This window comes from Tauraco erythrolophus, chromosome 24 (genome assembly GCF_009769465.1).
Source record: "Tauraco erythrolophus isolate bTauEry1 chromosome 24, bTauEry1.pri, whole genome shotgun sequence".
Classification (NCBI taxonomy): domain Eukaryota; kingdom Metazoa; phylum Chordata; class Aves; order Musophagiformes; family Musophagidae; genus Tauraco; species Tauraco erythrolophus.
Window position 1 is genome coordinate 5,863,491 of NC_141488.1, and position 14,640 is coordinate 5,878,130.

At 54.1% G+C, this 14,640-nt stretch overlaps 1 protein-coding gene across 1 annotated transcript in view; it reads right to left on the reverse strand.

The window, feature by feature from the left end:
• MACF1 (microtubule actin crosslinking factor 1) overlaps positions 1-14,640 on the reverse strand; it is a 156,167-nt gene that overhangs the window by 85,296 nt on the left and 56,231 nt on the right. The window contains 15 exon segments of the mRNA XM_086626033.1: positions 44-5,230; positions 8,277-8,412; positions 8,851-8,939; positions 9,037-9,189; positions 9,368-9,466; positions 10,082-10,189; positions 10,297-10,380; positions 10,683-10,845; positions 11,024-11,217; positions 11,694-11,832; positions 12,007-12,185; positions 12,451-12,620; positions 13,241-13,424; positions 13,858-13,984; positions 14,373-14,527. Of these exon segments, the coding sequence (XP_086482159.1) occupies positions 44-5,230; positions 8,277-8,412; positions 8,851-8,939; positions 9,037-9,189; positions 9,368-9,466; positions 10,082-10,189; positions 10,297-10,380; positions 10,683-10,845; positions 11,024-11,217; positions 11,694-11,832; positions 12,007-12,185; positions 12,451-12,620; positions 13,241-13,424; positions 13,858-13,984; positions 14,373-14,527 (7,167 nt within the window).

A 14,640-nucleotide genomic window follows, 5' to 3' on the forward strand; every position in this document is an offset into this window, starting at 1 on the left:
GCTCAAAAAAACCATGCTGAAATAGCAAAAAGCATCAATTTACCTGGGCTGGTCTCGTGGATTCCCTCGAGGTTTCCAGCAGCTCCCCCTCCACTATCACGGGTAAGAGCGAGCCCCGATCGCCAGCACCTGGCTGCCTGGTCCTCTCCTGAGGGGTTTCTCCATGGGATTTTGGGGAAACGGGGGCACCTCCTTGGCCTGTGCTGATCTCCGCTGTTTGCTCTTGTTGTGTCTCTTCTCCAGGCTCAAGGACTGCAGAGGTTTCCTGAGCTTCTCTGGGTTCCTCTTTGATAATTAGTTCATCGAGTAGTTCATCTGCCGCAGGGGCTGCACCGGACACATCGCTGGAAGTTTCCAGCTCGGTGTTCTCCTGGGTCACCCGCTCCTCCAGGCTCAATGCCACCGAGGAATCGTGACCATTTCTGATCCCATCTTTCATCACCTCTCCAGCTTCCCCTTGTCCTGGCAGGACAGGGAACACCTGACCCCCAGCGAGGTTTTCTTGATCTTTCTCAGAAATTGGCTTCTTTTCTTCTTCATCCCTGCTGCTCCCCAGGAGCTTTCGTTTCGCTGCGTCTCTCGCCAGCCCCGCAGCAATCTTGGCGGTGGTTTCACGTTTTGGTTCTGGTGTGCTTGAGACAAAGTCCTCCACCTCTTCCTTCTTCCCTGGAATTTCTTTGGAAACCAGAAAAGGAAGGGACTGCGCTTCCGCAGAAGATTTCTCCGGCTGAGCGCTGTCCACTGGGATGACAGTCTGCTTTGCTTTCTTTTTCTTGCTTTTCTGTTTTTGGGTAGGTTTTAGCTCAGTTTCACTTGTTTTTTCTTGATCAGCTGGACCTTCTGCACCCAGTCTCGGGGTTTCTCCTTTGATGTGCTTGACAGTTTTTCTACCTGCAAGCTCAGCTCCTGCAGGCTCCGTAGGGATGCTGATCTCAGGGGGTTCCCCAGACTCTGTAGGACCCATCTCTCCCTTCCCTGGACCCACAGTAACAGATTCCCTCCGGGCTGTTGTTGTTACCTGCTCCGGGACACCCACTTGCTCTCCTTGCTCAGAAGCCACCACTGCACCTCCTTCACCTGCCACAACTCTCTCTGCACTTACAAACCCTCTCCTCCTCCTCCTCTCCTTGCTGTTCTCCACACTGCGAAGCACATCCGTGTCCAAGAACGACCACTCTTTCTCCAGTCCCAATCCCTCCACTTTCTCTGTCCCTCCATCTACGTCTTCTCTCCTCAATTCCTCCCCCCAAGCTGCTCTCACCTGGGAGCTGCTCTTTGCAATCCCTTTTCCCATCGCCCTTTCCAGCACCGTCTCTCCAGAGGGAGACGCTGTACCCAGTACTGAGGGGTATCCTGGAGTCAGTTCAACCTTTTCCTGGGGCTGACATGTTACACCATCCTCTGAACTTCCTTGAGGTTTCGGTTTCCCATCTGTCGGTGCCACTGAGGATCTCACGGCAGCAGACTCAGCCGCACTGGTAGAGAGGACAACATCTTCTCCCTTCAGAGACATTTTTTCCTTATCCACTTCGCAGACCTCAGAACCATATTTGCCTTCAGATATTTGTGTCTCCTGAAGACTGGCAGCTAATTTTTGGCTAATCAGTCCTTTTTCAACAGCTTCCTTTAAAGTCAATCTTTTCCCGCTGCTGGCCTCGATGATCCCCCCAGTCCTCAGCTGGTTGGTGGCGATGACTTTGGCCATCTCCTCATCCAGCAGCCCTCGCTTCACAGCAGCCCTCAGGGACAGCCTCTTGCTGACCGTACCCTCCACCACCCCACCGCTGTCTGCCTGAGCCTGCAGCAACCGCAGGGCGGGCAGAGGGTCCACCTTCCCCAGCCTCACCGCCTCGGCGCACGTCAGCTTGTTCCCCGTCACCTCATCCTTGATGGCTCTGAAGGGATGGACCTCCAGATACCTCTGGCCAGACTCAATGTCGATTTTACACTTCTTTATGAACTCTGAGTAGGGAACGATCATGCAGGTCTCGGGATCTACAATTCCTTCTTTCATTTCTGAAGATGACAGGACGTTCTCCATCACCTGCTCGGGCAGCAAGCCCTTCTTTACGGCTTGACACAGTGCCAGTCTCTGCCCAGAAGCAGGATCAAAAACACTTCCACTCCCAGCTTGGATTTCTTGCACTTTCCTCTGGAAATCTGGACTAACGAGCCCCAAGGAGACTGCCTGGGCCACGGGCATCTTCTCCTTTGTAACCGGATGAACACAGTCCTGCAGGCACACGCCTTCAGCTTTCCGGAGTTCGTTACACAAGTCCTGATTGATCAAACCATGTTTCATTGCATCGTTTACCGAAAGCCTCGTTCCAGACATGTGATGGATGATTCCTCCGTCAGCAATCTGCTTGGTCAACAGCTGAAAAGCTTTTTCCTTTTTCAGGAGCCCTTTTTCAACAGACTGCGCAACCGTCAAAGGCTGCTTCGTTTTAGGATCCACAATTCCACTGGTTTCAGCCTGTAAGCTAATGAGCTTCTGCCTGGTCACCTCATCAGTGCCCTTCCCTTTGGAAGCCTTCTCCAGCTTGACCAGCTCCTTCTGACCTGTTGGCTCTATGAGGCCCAGATTTGAAGCCAAAGTGACCGATACTTTTTTGCCACGTTTCAAGTCAACGATCCCACCAGTAACCACTTGCCCTTCCAAGATCCTCATTGCCGTTTCCTTGTCCAGAAGGCCAACGGCAGCAGCATCCTTGATAGAGTAGACAAAGTTATTGCCTGGGTCAAGAACGCCACTTATCGCTTTGTCAGATGCAAACACCTTCTGGAGAAGCTTCTCATCCATCAGACCTTCCTCAATGACGTCCTCGGTGGTTAACGATTCACACGTATGCGAGTCAAAGAAGCCACTGAACATCTTCATTTTCTCCATCAGTTTCACAGCCGTGTGGCTGGGCACCACTCCACAGGCTACTGCTTCATTTAGAAGAAGAGTCTTGCCCGTCTGCTCATGGATTATGCCACCACTTTGGAGCTGCGTTAAAAGCATTTCCAAAGCGTCCTCTGCTTCCTGCTCTGCAGGGGCTGGCAGGGATGTTTCATCAACACTCTCATCACCTAATACTTCTTCCCACTCTCCTTCTTCCACTTCCAGTACACTTTCCACATTTTCACTTTGCCTCTCTGTTGGCTCTGCCTCTCCAGTTTTAGGGAGCACAACCTCTTCTCCTCCTAGCATGCCATTCGCAATCTCTCTAACATCTTCTGCCTGTAGTTTAGGTTCCTCCATGCCCTGAGACCTCTCTGCCATGATTTCCAGTCTATCTCTACTTTCTGAAGCACCCATCGATACGCAGATTTCGCTTTTCACAACAACTGTCCCATTTCCTGATGCCCTCTTCTGATCTTTGGTACTTTCCACTCCATCTACTGTAGTAGACTTGGACTCTTCTTCTGCCTCAATCATCATTTCCTCTGTTTCTCTGAATCCACTATCAAGGTCACTGGGATCTCCTGGCATCAATAATTTTACCTGATGTTTGTCCTCGCTTGTAGAAGCTACTTGCTCTCTTCCAAATTCAGCATCGGTTTTGCTCCTGATGGTAGCCTGTTCGGTACAAACTTGCTCTTGCTCCTCCAGAAGCAGGGTATCTTCTGCATCCTCCAACAGGAGGCTTTCAGGTCCCATCACCACTCCTCCATTCTCCAAAGCAGTTCTGGGTGACAGGACCTTTTTGCTTTGTTCTTTTGAAGGAGCAACATGAAACTCAAGCTGCTGCAAAGCCAAACCATTGCAAGGCTGGCTTTCAAGAGCCACATTTGCCTTTGTCTCCTCAAAGCCTTCGCTGCCTTCCAACACGTGGGTATAGGATCCATTTTCCTGGGTTGGGATGAGGGCTTTAGTGAGATTGTTCAACTCTCCATCTACTAAGAGCAGCTTCTGGCCATCATGGATGTTGATGTAGCTGTGGGTCATCAAGTGGAACATCAGCCTTTCGTCATCACTCCTTAGCAGAGGGTCACTTTGCTCTTTGTGACCTGTGGGACTCCTTCCAGAAGAGCTCTGGCCACGCCTGCTTCTGCTTGGAGAGCCAGCAAGCTGCACGCTGGCCATGACATCGGGTATGACTGTTGACTTCAGCTTCTTCGCCACATCCCTCTCCAAGATGCCGTGTTCAACTGCTTTCTTCCAGGACAACACCTCAGTGGTTTCTGGGATAAACACAGCACTAATGAGCTGCCTCTTGCTGAGGATCTTGTAAACCAACTCTGTAGACAGGATGCCTTGCTCTAAAGCATCTGCAACGGGGACGATCTCCCCTGTCTCTGGCCACAGGAGCCCCATGAAGGACCACAGGGACTCGAGGACCACCAGTGCAATCCTCGGTGCTACCAGCTCTTTCCTTACAGCTTCATCAATTGTCAGTCTCTCTCCTGTGACGGTATCGATGATGCCACCTGTCTGAAGCTGTCGGATAAGCAGCGTGCACGCCAAATCCTGGTCAATTAAATTATGTCTCACCGCCTCGTCCACAGTCAGCCTGTGCCCTGTCCTGGGGTCAACAATGCCACCAGCAAGGAGGTGGGCTTCCAGCAACCTGACCGTTACCTGCCTGTCTATCAGCCCTTCCTGCACTGCACGGAAGACGCTGACTTTTCTGCCTGATTTCAAGCTCACCATCTCACCCGCCAGCTGCTTGACTGGGAGCAGCCTCAGCCCAGTCTCTTGGTGGACAATGCATCGGTGCACGAGCTCGGGCAGACTGATCTTCTCAGCAGTGTTGGGGTCAATCAAATCCTTGCCACCCTCCAGGTGAGACAGAAGTCTGGAATGCAGCTGGGGGGTAAGGAGCCTTTCTCGCACCGCTGTCTCCATGCTGATTCTGCCCCGATGGGCTTTAAAGCCCCCAGTGACGAGCTCAGCTTCAAGAATCTTTAGCCCAATGCTCTCACTGATCCTCCCCTCTTCTATCGCAGCAACGACAGGCAGGAGCTGCCTCCCTTCACATCTGACTTCTTCTACCTGGTGGAGGGCATCCCTCAATTCCTGCAGCACCTGGAACATCCGGAGATCGATGATGTTTCTCGCCAGACCTTTCTCCAAGGAGAGTTTCTCATTGGTCTCTGGAACAACTAAGCCAGATGTGATAACCTGGGCCTCCAAGAGGACAAGGCCAGTGTCCTGATCTATAAGACCTCTCTGCATGGCACCAAAGACAGGGAATATTTCTACCGTGCCAAGATCGATCACTCCTGCCACTGCTTCGTTGCCCTAGAACAGAAAGAGAAGGAAAAGAATTAAATCAAAATCGAGCACTCAGATCGTATGATTTCCAGGCAGCTCTCAGTTTCCAAAAAAAACAGTTTAAAAACCCTGAACAGGCTAGAAAGGAGTCCCAAAGTGCTTGAAATGCAACTCCAAAGACACCACAGCACGCAAATCGCTGCCTTTGCTAGCTTGCACGTTGCCAGCACGTTTTAATGCTCATCTAGTCCATCACCCAGGGCAGCACCGAGACGCTTCCAACATCCACCAACAGCGACATGGCGAAGCGGCAAGCAGCAAACCCCAGAAGTGCTCCTAATGCCCCACAGAGAAACAGAGGGAAGGAGACCAACAAGCACACCAAAGCCATCCAACAACTCCACTTTTAAAAAGACAACACAAACCCTGCTGAGTACTTGCAGAGGAGAAAACCCTCCCAAAGATGTCCCCTTCAGGAGACCTGTGGACCTCTCCCAGCACACCTGCCACGCTTCAAACCCTGCACTTCCCAAGCAGATCTCAAGTGCCAGGATGGCCAGGGGGCACCAGAGATCCCTGGGCCGTGGAGCAGCTCCCCAGCCACCCAGACCGGCCATGCAGTAGGGCAGGAGCGCTGCATGCAGGGCAGCACCCCGAGCACGACCACTAGCACCCATCTGCCCGGCTCCGGCACCTCAAAGCAGCTGTGCTCTTCAGACAGGGCAAGGGGAGAGGCAGAAGAAGTTGGAGGTCCCAGCATGGAAACAGTGACAGACTGGGAACTGGTGTTGCTGGTTTCTCACTGGTATCCCCACAGGGAGGGTAATAATTAAGGTGATAAAGAGCAACAGCTCTTTGGACATTTGGGTTTCTCCCAGTCCCACTGGTTGGGTATAAGGCTGGCCCAAGCACTAAAAGTGAGGATAGGGAGGAAGGAATCAGGACTGTGGGATGGATTCCTTTTGCAACCCCAACACCTTCTGAGTTATCTATTTTTCCATTGGTGAGTCTGGACACGGGCGGCTGGGGGTGCTCTGCAGCCGTGGCACAGCGCGGTGACGGCACAGCAGAGGACACAGCCCCCACCACGCTGCTTCCAGACCCCCATCCCCTCCTGCCGCCTTCTGCCGCGGAGACAGCGTGAACCTGCTGGCAAAACCTCAGCTCAACCATCACCACCGGACTCTGACATGCACGTTCGGAGATGAACAAGCCGTGGAAAGACAGAGAAAAGGAGGGGATGGGGGGGAAAAGAAGAGAAAGAGAAAAAAGGAGATGGGAGGGAGGTGGAGGGTAAAAGGCTTTTACTTACCCGAGTTGCAGGGTGTGCCTTGAGCAGTTAAAGACAGAGCCTTACGGAGCAGTTCAGCCGTATCACACACAGTGTAAAGCTTGGTGTTAGCGTCCAGCATGCGACTGCTTTGTTTGCAAAAAGAACCCCCCACACAGGTCGTCCTCTTTTCGCTTTGTGTGGTTTGTTTGTTTAAATCCCGGAGGGTTAGTTAAACTTGTAAGCAAGGATGTCAGTTAATCTTAAAAAACAGTTGACATGAAACACAAACTGTACAGGGACACATCATGCTCAATTTAGCGCGCTCTGCTTTGCGTTTTTGTCTTTCGTCGCTTCTCTCTGACAGTCGGATGTTTCCAGCAAGCAAATGTTAAGAGTTCCTCATGCTCCCTCTACAGTGAAGCAACCGCACCGCACACGAGCCGCGGGGACCGTCTGGTAGACGGGGACCTACGGCCATCACCTCCTTTGGTTTCCTGGGCTTCGTCAAGAGCGTGAGCAAAAACTGTTCTAGCCGGAGCCCCAGAGTGGCTCACGCTGTAGGAAAACAGCCCGGCAAGCCCTGGAGAAGGCTTTTGCTCTAAAGTCGTTTTCCCTGCCCGGGAGGGAGGAAAATGGGAAAGGCAAAAGGATCCTTTCCCTGGGCAGGCTGCTCTCAGCTCTCTCCTGGCAGCAGCAGAAGCATCAAAGCCCTGATGGCGTGGCGGCGACTAACGAGTCGTTTGCTCACTATTAAGCCTTCTGCTGCCAGCACGAGGGCTAAAGGGCTTGTGATGGAAAGTGTTTAATGCACTGAGCCCCCTGAAATGTGCTATAAAGTCCAATTTGCTGAGAAACGCTGTATGTTCAGGTGAAAGCTGGCCAGGGAGGTTTCGAAGAAGCAGCCCCATCGCCCTCTTGCCACGAGCAGCTCGAACAGGGCTTCGCTCACGGACCCGACAGCCAAAACCTGCGTCACACGTCCAGATCCGAGCGGGCCGTTGCTTCAGAGTACAGGGAGCCAGCAAGCAAAGACACAAATATATCCATCGACACATGTATATACACTGATAGAACACGTACACGTATGTCTGTGGATGACCGAGGACAGCTGGTAACAGAGGCGATGAGGACACGCTGTCGGCCCTCCCTACCCAGTGAAACAAGGATGGGAACAGGGAATGGCTCCAGCTATGGGGCGTGAAGGTCCCCCAGGTGAGCTGAGGGCCTGGACGACACAGTCACCTTCCTCTGGGGATGGCAACTTCAGCCGGCCACAGCTGAGACAAACCTCTTGCCAGACCCTGAGATCCTGGAGATCGCCCGAGGCTTCTGCCCTTCTGCAGAAACCCCCCTCCTTGCGTCTCCTGCTCACAGGGCTGTGAGATGGAGCCCTCTGTGGCTAAAGCACTGAGAGGCCATGCCTCAGAGGACACAGATTTGCTAAGGGAACCGTTTCCAGGACCAGAGGTCCATCTACATCCTTACCCACCAAGTGTGAACCAGCCAACCCCTGTGCACAGGGCAGAGCTCTGATGAAAACCATTGCAAAGGACAAGTCTCCCATCAACCTGCGAGGCAGCAGGTGAACAGCTCCTGCGTGGCCTCCAGGGACCAGCCCAACCCAGATGTTCTGGGTGACACACAGATGGAAGAGAAGGGAGGGTGACCATGTGCAAGTAAGAAAGTCAACGTGCTGCAAGCAGCTGGTGGCCAGGAGACACGCAACCAACCAAAACCTTTTTCACACCCTGAGGAAAGCCCTGTGCCTGTGCAGGCATGGGACCAGACAGGAAGCAGTACCTTGTGCTCTGTCTCCTGAGCCAGCTGGCTCTGGAGCTGCTGGAGCTGCTCTGTGGAGTCGCTGCAGAGCGCCTGGTAGGTCTCCTTGAGGGCACCGATCTGAGCAGAAATCTGTTCCTTCTCCGGCTGGGAAAGCCTGCAAGGGGAAGGGGAAATCTCTCAGGGAAACTGCCAAAACCAGCTCTCAGCTCTGCAGAATCAACTTCTTCTTCAACATGTGAAGGAAAAAGCCAAACCCACCACAAGTCCCCTCTTCCCACTGCCCTACTCCTTACCCGGCTCAGCTAAAACCAGAGAGGGTCACCGTGCTCAGCAAAGCATTGTAGCGTTCGAATCTTCAAATACAAGGGGTCGGATCACTACTAAAGGGGATTAATATTGTCCCAACAGCATAAACGGGTTGCATATTTCATAGTTTTGTTGCAGATGAGAAAAAAGCCAACTTTCACATGCAGCTTGTCACTGTTTTCAACAGGAATGAGGCACTGGACCCCAAGGATGCCACCAGCACCGGATCTAAGGTAACCCCTCTCCCCGCGCTGCCCTCCCTGTCCCCTCCTCAGGCCACACTCACTTGTGGCTGTGTTTTGCCAGGAAGATTTGTGATGTTTTGATGGCCTCAGAGACCTGCTCCTTCTTTGCAGCTACCTCCTCGTTCAGGGCCTGTCAAAAAAAAAAAAAAAAGAGGAAAGAAGCTGAATTCAGCTGTGGAAAAAGAGCAGAAGTTCACCAACCTGCCTGACGGTTGCCCCTGCTTTACCTGCTGCTCCGAGATGGATTTCTCGATGTCGCCCAGTTCTCTGCTCCCAGCAGCTGCCGTCCTGCCTTGCACACTCTGCTTCAAGCCCAGGGCCCAGCCCAGGAGCTCCTTCACCTTGTCCACATGCTCCTGCTTCTCTTCCTCCACCACTTTCTGCAAACAGAGGAGGGAGGAAGATAATGACGTCAAAGGGATCCCAGATTTTCAAAGGTGGGGAGGCTCTCGGGAGCAGTGCCCGAGAGGTAACCTGAACGTGGAGCAGCATCCCCTTGGGTGTTAGAAACCAGCTGGCACATTTGGACTAGAGCTCAGCTCCCTACAACGCCCTCACCTCCTCCTCCTCCAGCCGCCGAAGAGCATCGCTGATGTACTTCACGTGCTGCGTGGTCAGCGTCACCAGAGCCGTATAGCGAGTCCGCAAATCCATGAACTGCGAAAGGGGGAAACGAGATGTGTCAGTCACGACCGGCAGATCCAGCGCGATGGACTTCACCATACACGACACGGATGTACCATCTCTCGCTTGGGAAGCCCCCTGGGCACCTCGCAGAGCTGGTACAGCATCAATGAAAGGTGGTGAGTTCAACAGGGAGGGTTGTGGCCAGACATGGCACGCTGTATGGCACTGGAGCGAAAGGCAGGCTCCGGTCACGGACACTGGGGCTACCGGGATCTTTAATATCCACAGGGAGCAGGAGGACCTGGGGTCCCTAAAGGTCTCATCCCAAAGATCCACACACAGTAACGCTGCACAGCACCCTGGTTATTCACCTCGTGAGGCTGAAGGGCTGAGCTGACCCCACTGGATTTGACCCAGGGGTTCCCAGGAGTCCAGGTATTTCATACCTGGTGCTCAGAGCGCTAAGCCATCCTCTCTGGCTATCAGAAAAAACAGCGAGGGTGGAAACTTTATTTATACAAGGAGAGCTCAGCAGAAAGGAGCTTGTTTTAGAGGCTGCTCAGTGGTTTGCTCAGCGTTGAAGAACCCTCCCACTGCGTGATTTCTCCCTCGTGAGGCAGGGCAGGCAGGCGGGCACGCTCCTACCTCCTGCGTGATGGCATCCGAGGACGAGAGCATGCGCCGGCGTTTCATGGGAGACTTCTGCTGCGACTCGACGAACGCCCTGTACGTCATGAGCTGCAGCTCGTAGTCCTGCAAACGCAACCAGAGGTGGTGAGAGATGGAGCCCGCGAGGTGCGAAGCGTGTCGGGACCGTTTCTGCCCAGCCAGCCTTACCCCAGCACAGGGGAGACCCGTACCTTGACAGCAGCCGAGTATTGCTGGGAGAATTTCTGACACTGGTCCAGTTTGGCTTGGTTTTTCTCAATTTCTGCAGCCAAAGCCTTCAAGAAAATTTAAAGCAAAAACGGTTGTCAGGACAGCTGCCATGGGTGGTGAGCTGGATTTCAGTCCCCATCCCTCCCCTTTTGGGTAAAGTCTTTGTCCTCTTCAATTTTTTATGCAAGGGCTCATCTCCACCTCAAGCTAAGCAGAGTTTCTCCCTGCCCAGACACCCAGCTGAGGTCTGCAGCCTTCTCCCCGCTGTGTTTCAGATTTTCAAGCTCACAGATGAAAAGGTTTTAGTAACAGAAAAGGACACAGTGCAGCGACCACACCATCGAGGCATCCCAAGGTCCTGTCTTACCGTCTGCTGGCTCAGCTGCTCCGACAGCACCCGGCTGTCCTCCGCTTGCCCAGGCTTCATCAGCTCCTGCTGGACCGTGATCTCCTGGATCCACTGGATTAGGGCACTGTGGCACTGCCGGTAATCGCTCAGCACCTCCTGGATGTTCTCCAGCTCTCCGTGGCTGAGACAAAAAACAAGACAAATAGGAGGAGGGCGAAACGCTACCGTAGGCTATAGGGATATCCCAGCCACCGGCCGGAATCCCATCTGGAAAAAAATATCACTGCTAAAAAGCCTGACCCAAGCTCTCAGCTGAAGCACGAAAGTGAATCTGTGAAAGGAGGTGGGGGGTTTCTCACCGGGTCTCGATCTGGGCGCAGACTCGCTGCCAGCGATCCCACAGCTGGCTTCCCTTCTCCTGATAGCGCTCCAGGTCGATGCTGCGCTCTTGTCTCAGCCGGTACAGCTGCTCTCCCACCGTCTTTGCCTTTGCCATCTCCTCCTCCAACGTGGAGAAGACAGAGCTCTTGTCCTTCACTTCTCCAAGCCATTGCTGCAAAACCAGGAAAAGACAGCACCGGTTCAACATCACAGAAAGCAAAAGGCACGTTAAGTCAGAAATGTCCTCCTGCCCGGAGCTGGGGAGGCTGAGAAGGGCTTTATCCTCCCTCTCTCCTTAACCTGTAAAGAACTGGCTGATTACAGGAGATGCAAAACGAAGGGGATCATGTTCCCAGCTCACAGCAAGCCAGATGGGTTCAGCCCCTGTCCTACAGCAATAGGGCATGTAGCTGCCAAGATGCCCACATGTGCCCCACAAGAGACAGCACCAGCCACGGCAGCTCCTTTACCTTTACTAAGCAATATGGGATCACATAAGCAGCACAAAATCCTGCTGGCAGTTATATCGAGGCAAGAAAAATGGCATGGAGCGCAAATTCAGCGGAGAAAGGGAAGGATCCTGCTCAACAAATGCCAAAGTGTTGGCCAGTTTCTGCCTGCCCACCTTGGGAAGTGAATGGCACCAACCTGTAACGCGGCTCTGTGCGACTGAACAGCCGCCGGGTCGGCGGGGACTGCCTCCTCCTGACTCAGCTTCACCTCGTACCCTTTGACCAGCGACTCTGCCCCTTGGGTGTTACGAATAATGACATCGACCGTCTTCAACCTGGCAGGTGAAAGAGGCAGCACAATGACATGGGAAATTTGGCAGAGATCCTCCCGATCGCGAGGCTGTTCGCGCCGCAGAGGGATGGAGCGTTAGAGGGCCAGAAGAAAGGTCTTCAGCAGAATCAGGTAGATACAAAAAGGTGTTGGGGAACAGAGGCACGTCCCCACTCACTTGTCCAGGTAGACGGACGACAGCCCGTGCATCTGGTCCATCTTGTTCACCACCAAGTCGAGTTCGGAACGCAGGTGGGGCGTGCTGGACCCCGTGGGCGCCTTGTCCAGGAAGCTGTAGCATCTCTCAGAAATGAAGCGCAGCTCCGACTGCAGCCGCTGCAGATCCTCCTGCATGCGCTACAGGAGGAAGGGAATGAAGGTGAAAGGAGAGCCCGAGCAGGATTGCCCTCGGCAAAGGAGATGGGTATGAACTGAAGCAGGGAGCCCACCTGGAGAGGTTTCCTGCTGCCTTCTCTGCAGCAAGGTCCCCTCAAACCCCACACAGTCACGCACCCACCACCCACACGTTCACCCCAGAGAAGCTAACGATATTTTTGGCACATGCTAAAGACCAGCGGCCACCACCTCCCTCCCCTCCGCGTCTCACAGCAGCAGGACTGACCTCCTGCTCTGCAATGCGGATGGTGTTCTCCTGGATAGTGTCACCGTCTGCACGGGCGCTGCTCGGGGCCTGGATTCGGCTCACCAGCCTCTGCTCACACTCCTCCAGGCGCAGACGGATGTTCTTCAGCTCGGAGAGATACGTCCTGGCAATGGTCTCGTCCTTGTCTTCTGCGAGTCACAGACAAACCAAAACAGCAGCTCAAACAACCGCAGCCGGCTCCTGCCCTAGGTGGGACCTGCCAGGAGCCCCGGGGCCAAGCGCGGTGTCACGCTGACATCGAGGCACCGGGGCCTCTGCTCAGACGGAAAACAAGTTCATCAAATCATCTCATTCCAGTGCTGCTGAGAACGAGCCCAGCCACAGGGCACCTCGCGTGACGCAGCCGGAGTCCCTGGTCTCAGCAGGACCCAGCCCTGCCGTGTCACGTCGGGAGCCATCCCCGGCTCTGAGCAGCAGGACTGCGACCTCTACATATATTTCCTTAAAGATTAAATGCAGGAAGAAGTCCTTTCTCAGAATGTGTCCTGGCTAATGACTAAATCCATCTCCAACAATATCAGGGTAAGAGGACCCAGCGGTTAAGCTGAAGCTGCAGAGCCAAGCCCTCTCTGCAGGAACATCTCTGGACAAAGGCCAAACACTTGAATGGATGGAGAAATAAGGAGCAGCTGCTCACACCATCAACTAGCTAGCTCAGGAAAAGAAATGAAAATGAAGCTATCCCATAAATCCTTTGTTTATGAGTTCCCACAGCTCCTGGTTAATCCATCAGCCCTTTGAAGCTCACCGTTCTCCATGGACTCCAGCAGTTGCCGGATGTGTTCCTTGGAAGACTCCACTTCCTCGTCCAGGCGTAGCCGGTCCGACACCGAGAAGAGCTCCGAGTCCCGGCTATCCTGCAGGAAGTCCTCGTAGTGCGCCTGGAGGCTCTTCATGGCTTGCTGGCACTCCCCTTGCGCCAAGGATCTGAGCTGTGAGTGGAAACGCAGCACATCAAACCACCGGGAACAACTTCCGACGCATCACCCGAAGCCACCCGCCCCACCTCAACCACCTGCGTTTGCCAAGGGAGCGTTTGCTCTTTAGAGGAGAAAAATCCAGCCCCTCCATCGCCGCCTCGCGCCTCCCCCCAGCCCTGCTCGCTCCCCAACGAAACGCCAAGTCCACAATCTGTTACGCTTATCACAGTTCAGCAGCAAACTGCTGATGCTCTTTTTATTGGGGAAGCTGCAACCGTTTTGCACAGAACCCCCAAGCTCAGGTTCTCCCACTGGTCAAGGTGCAAAGACCCTTGAATTCCCCAACATTGCAGTCTCTGGTCTTCCCATTAACACCCCTCCTTTGCTCCTCAGCCACATGAAGAAGTCGGACACTGAGCAAGCAGCAGAGAAGCTCCTACCATACCTTCTCCATGCTGAAGCTTTGCACCAGGGCTATGTCCTTCCGCAGGTAGTTCCAGGAGATGAGGCTCTTTGTGTTCATGTGGAGCTGGTGCCAGAGAGCCATCACTTTCTGGTACAACTGTTCCACTCTGCAATGGGAAAGAGCAGATCTGTCAACCCTGGACCTGCCCAGCACGCTCAAGCCCTGACCCTGATCCACCAGCCACCACGGCAGCGATCCCAGCCTGGCAGCCTGCCGCGAGCGATGCTCCAGCTGCCCAGTGCCAGAGATCCCCGGAGCGATCCCTCCTCCCAGATCGTCGTTTTCTCTTTTGCAAGCTGCTAGAGCAGCTGCTGCGACAGAGCTGAAGCTGTATAACCACGGGGGATTCCTTCCCTTGCCCTAACTCAGCTGTGCCACCCACTCCCACCCCTCCACCCCAGTTCCTCTCCCATTCCCATCCCAGATCTGTCCCCTCCCATGCCACCAACCCCCTCCCCATCTCCCTGCCACCGCAGCAGAGATCAGCGAGTTACCTGTTGGCCATCTCGATGGCCTCTTTGTTGGGCGGGGGGATCAGGAAGCACACAGAGGGCACCATGGCCTCGTTCCCTGTGGGGCTGATCACCTTCCACTTGGTCCTCTGGGAATTGTCCTCCAGCACGCACTCGTCGTTCCGGCAGATGGTGATCTGCAGTGGCACCAACACCGCCTGGCCCGTCAGAACCCAGAGCCCAGGGCTGCCCACGCCTGCCCACGCTGCCCACACCTGCCCACCCCCCTCCTGGGGCAAGGCAGCTGCCA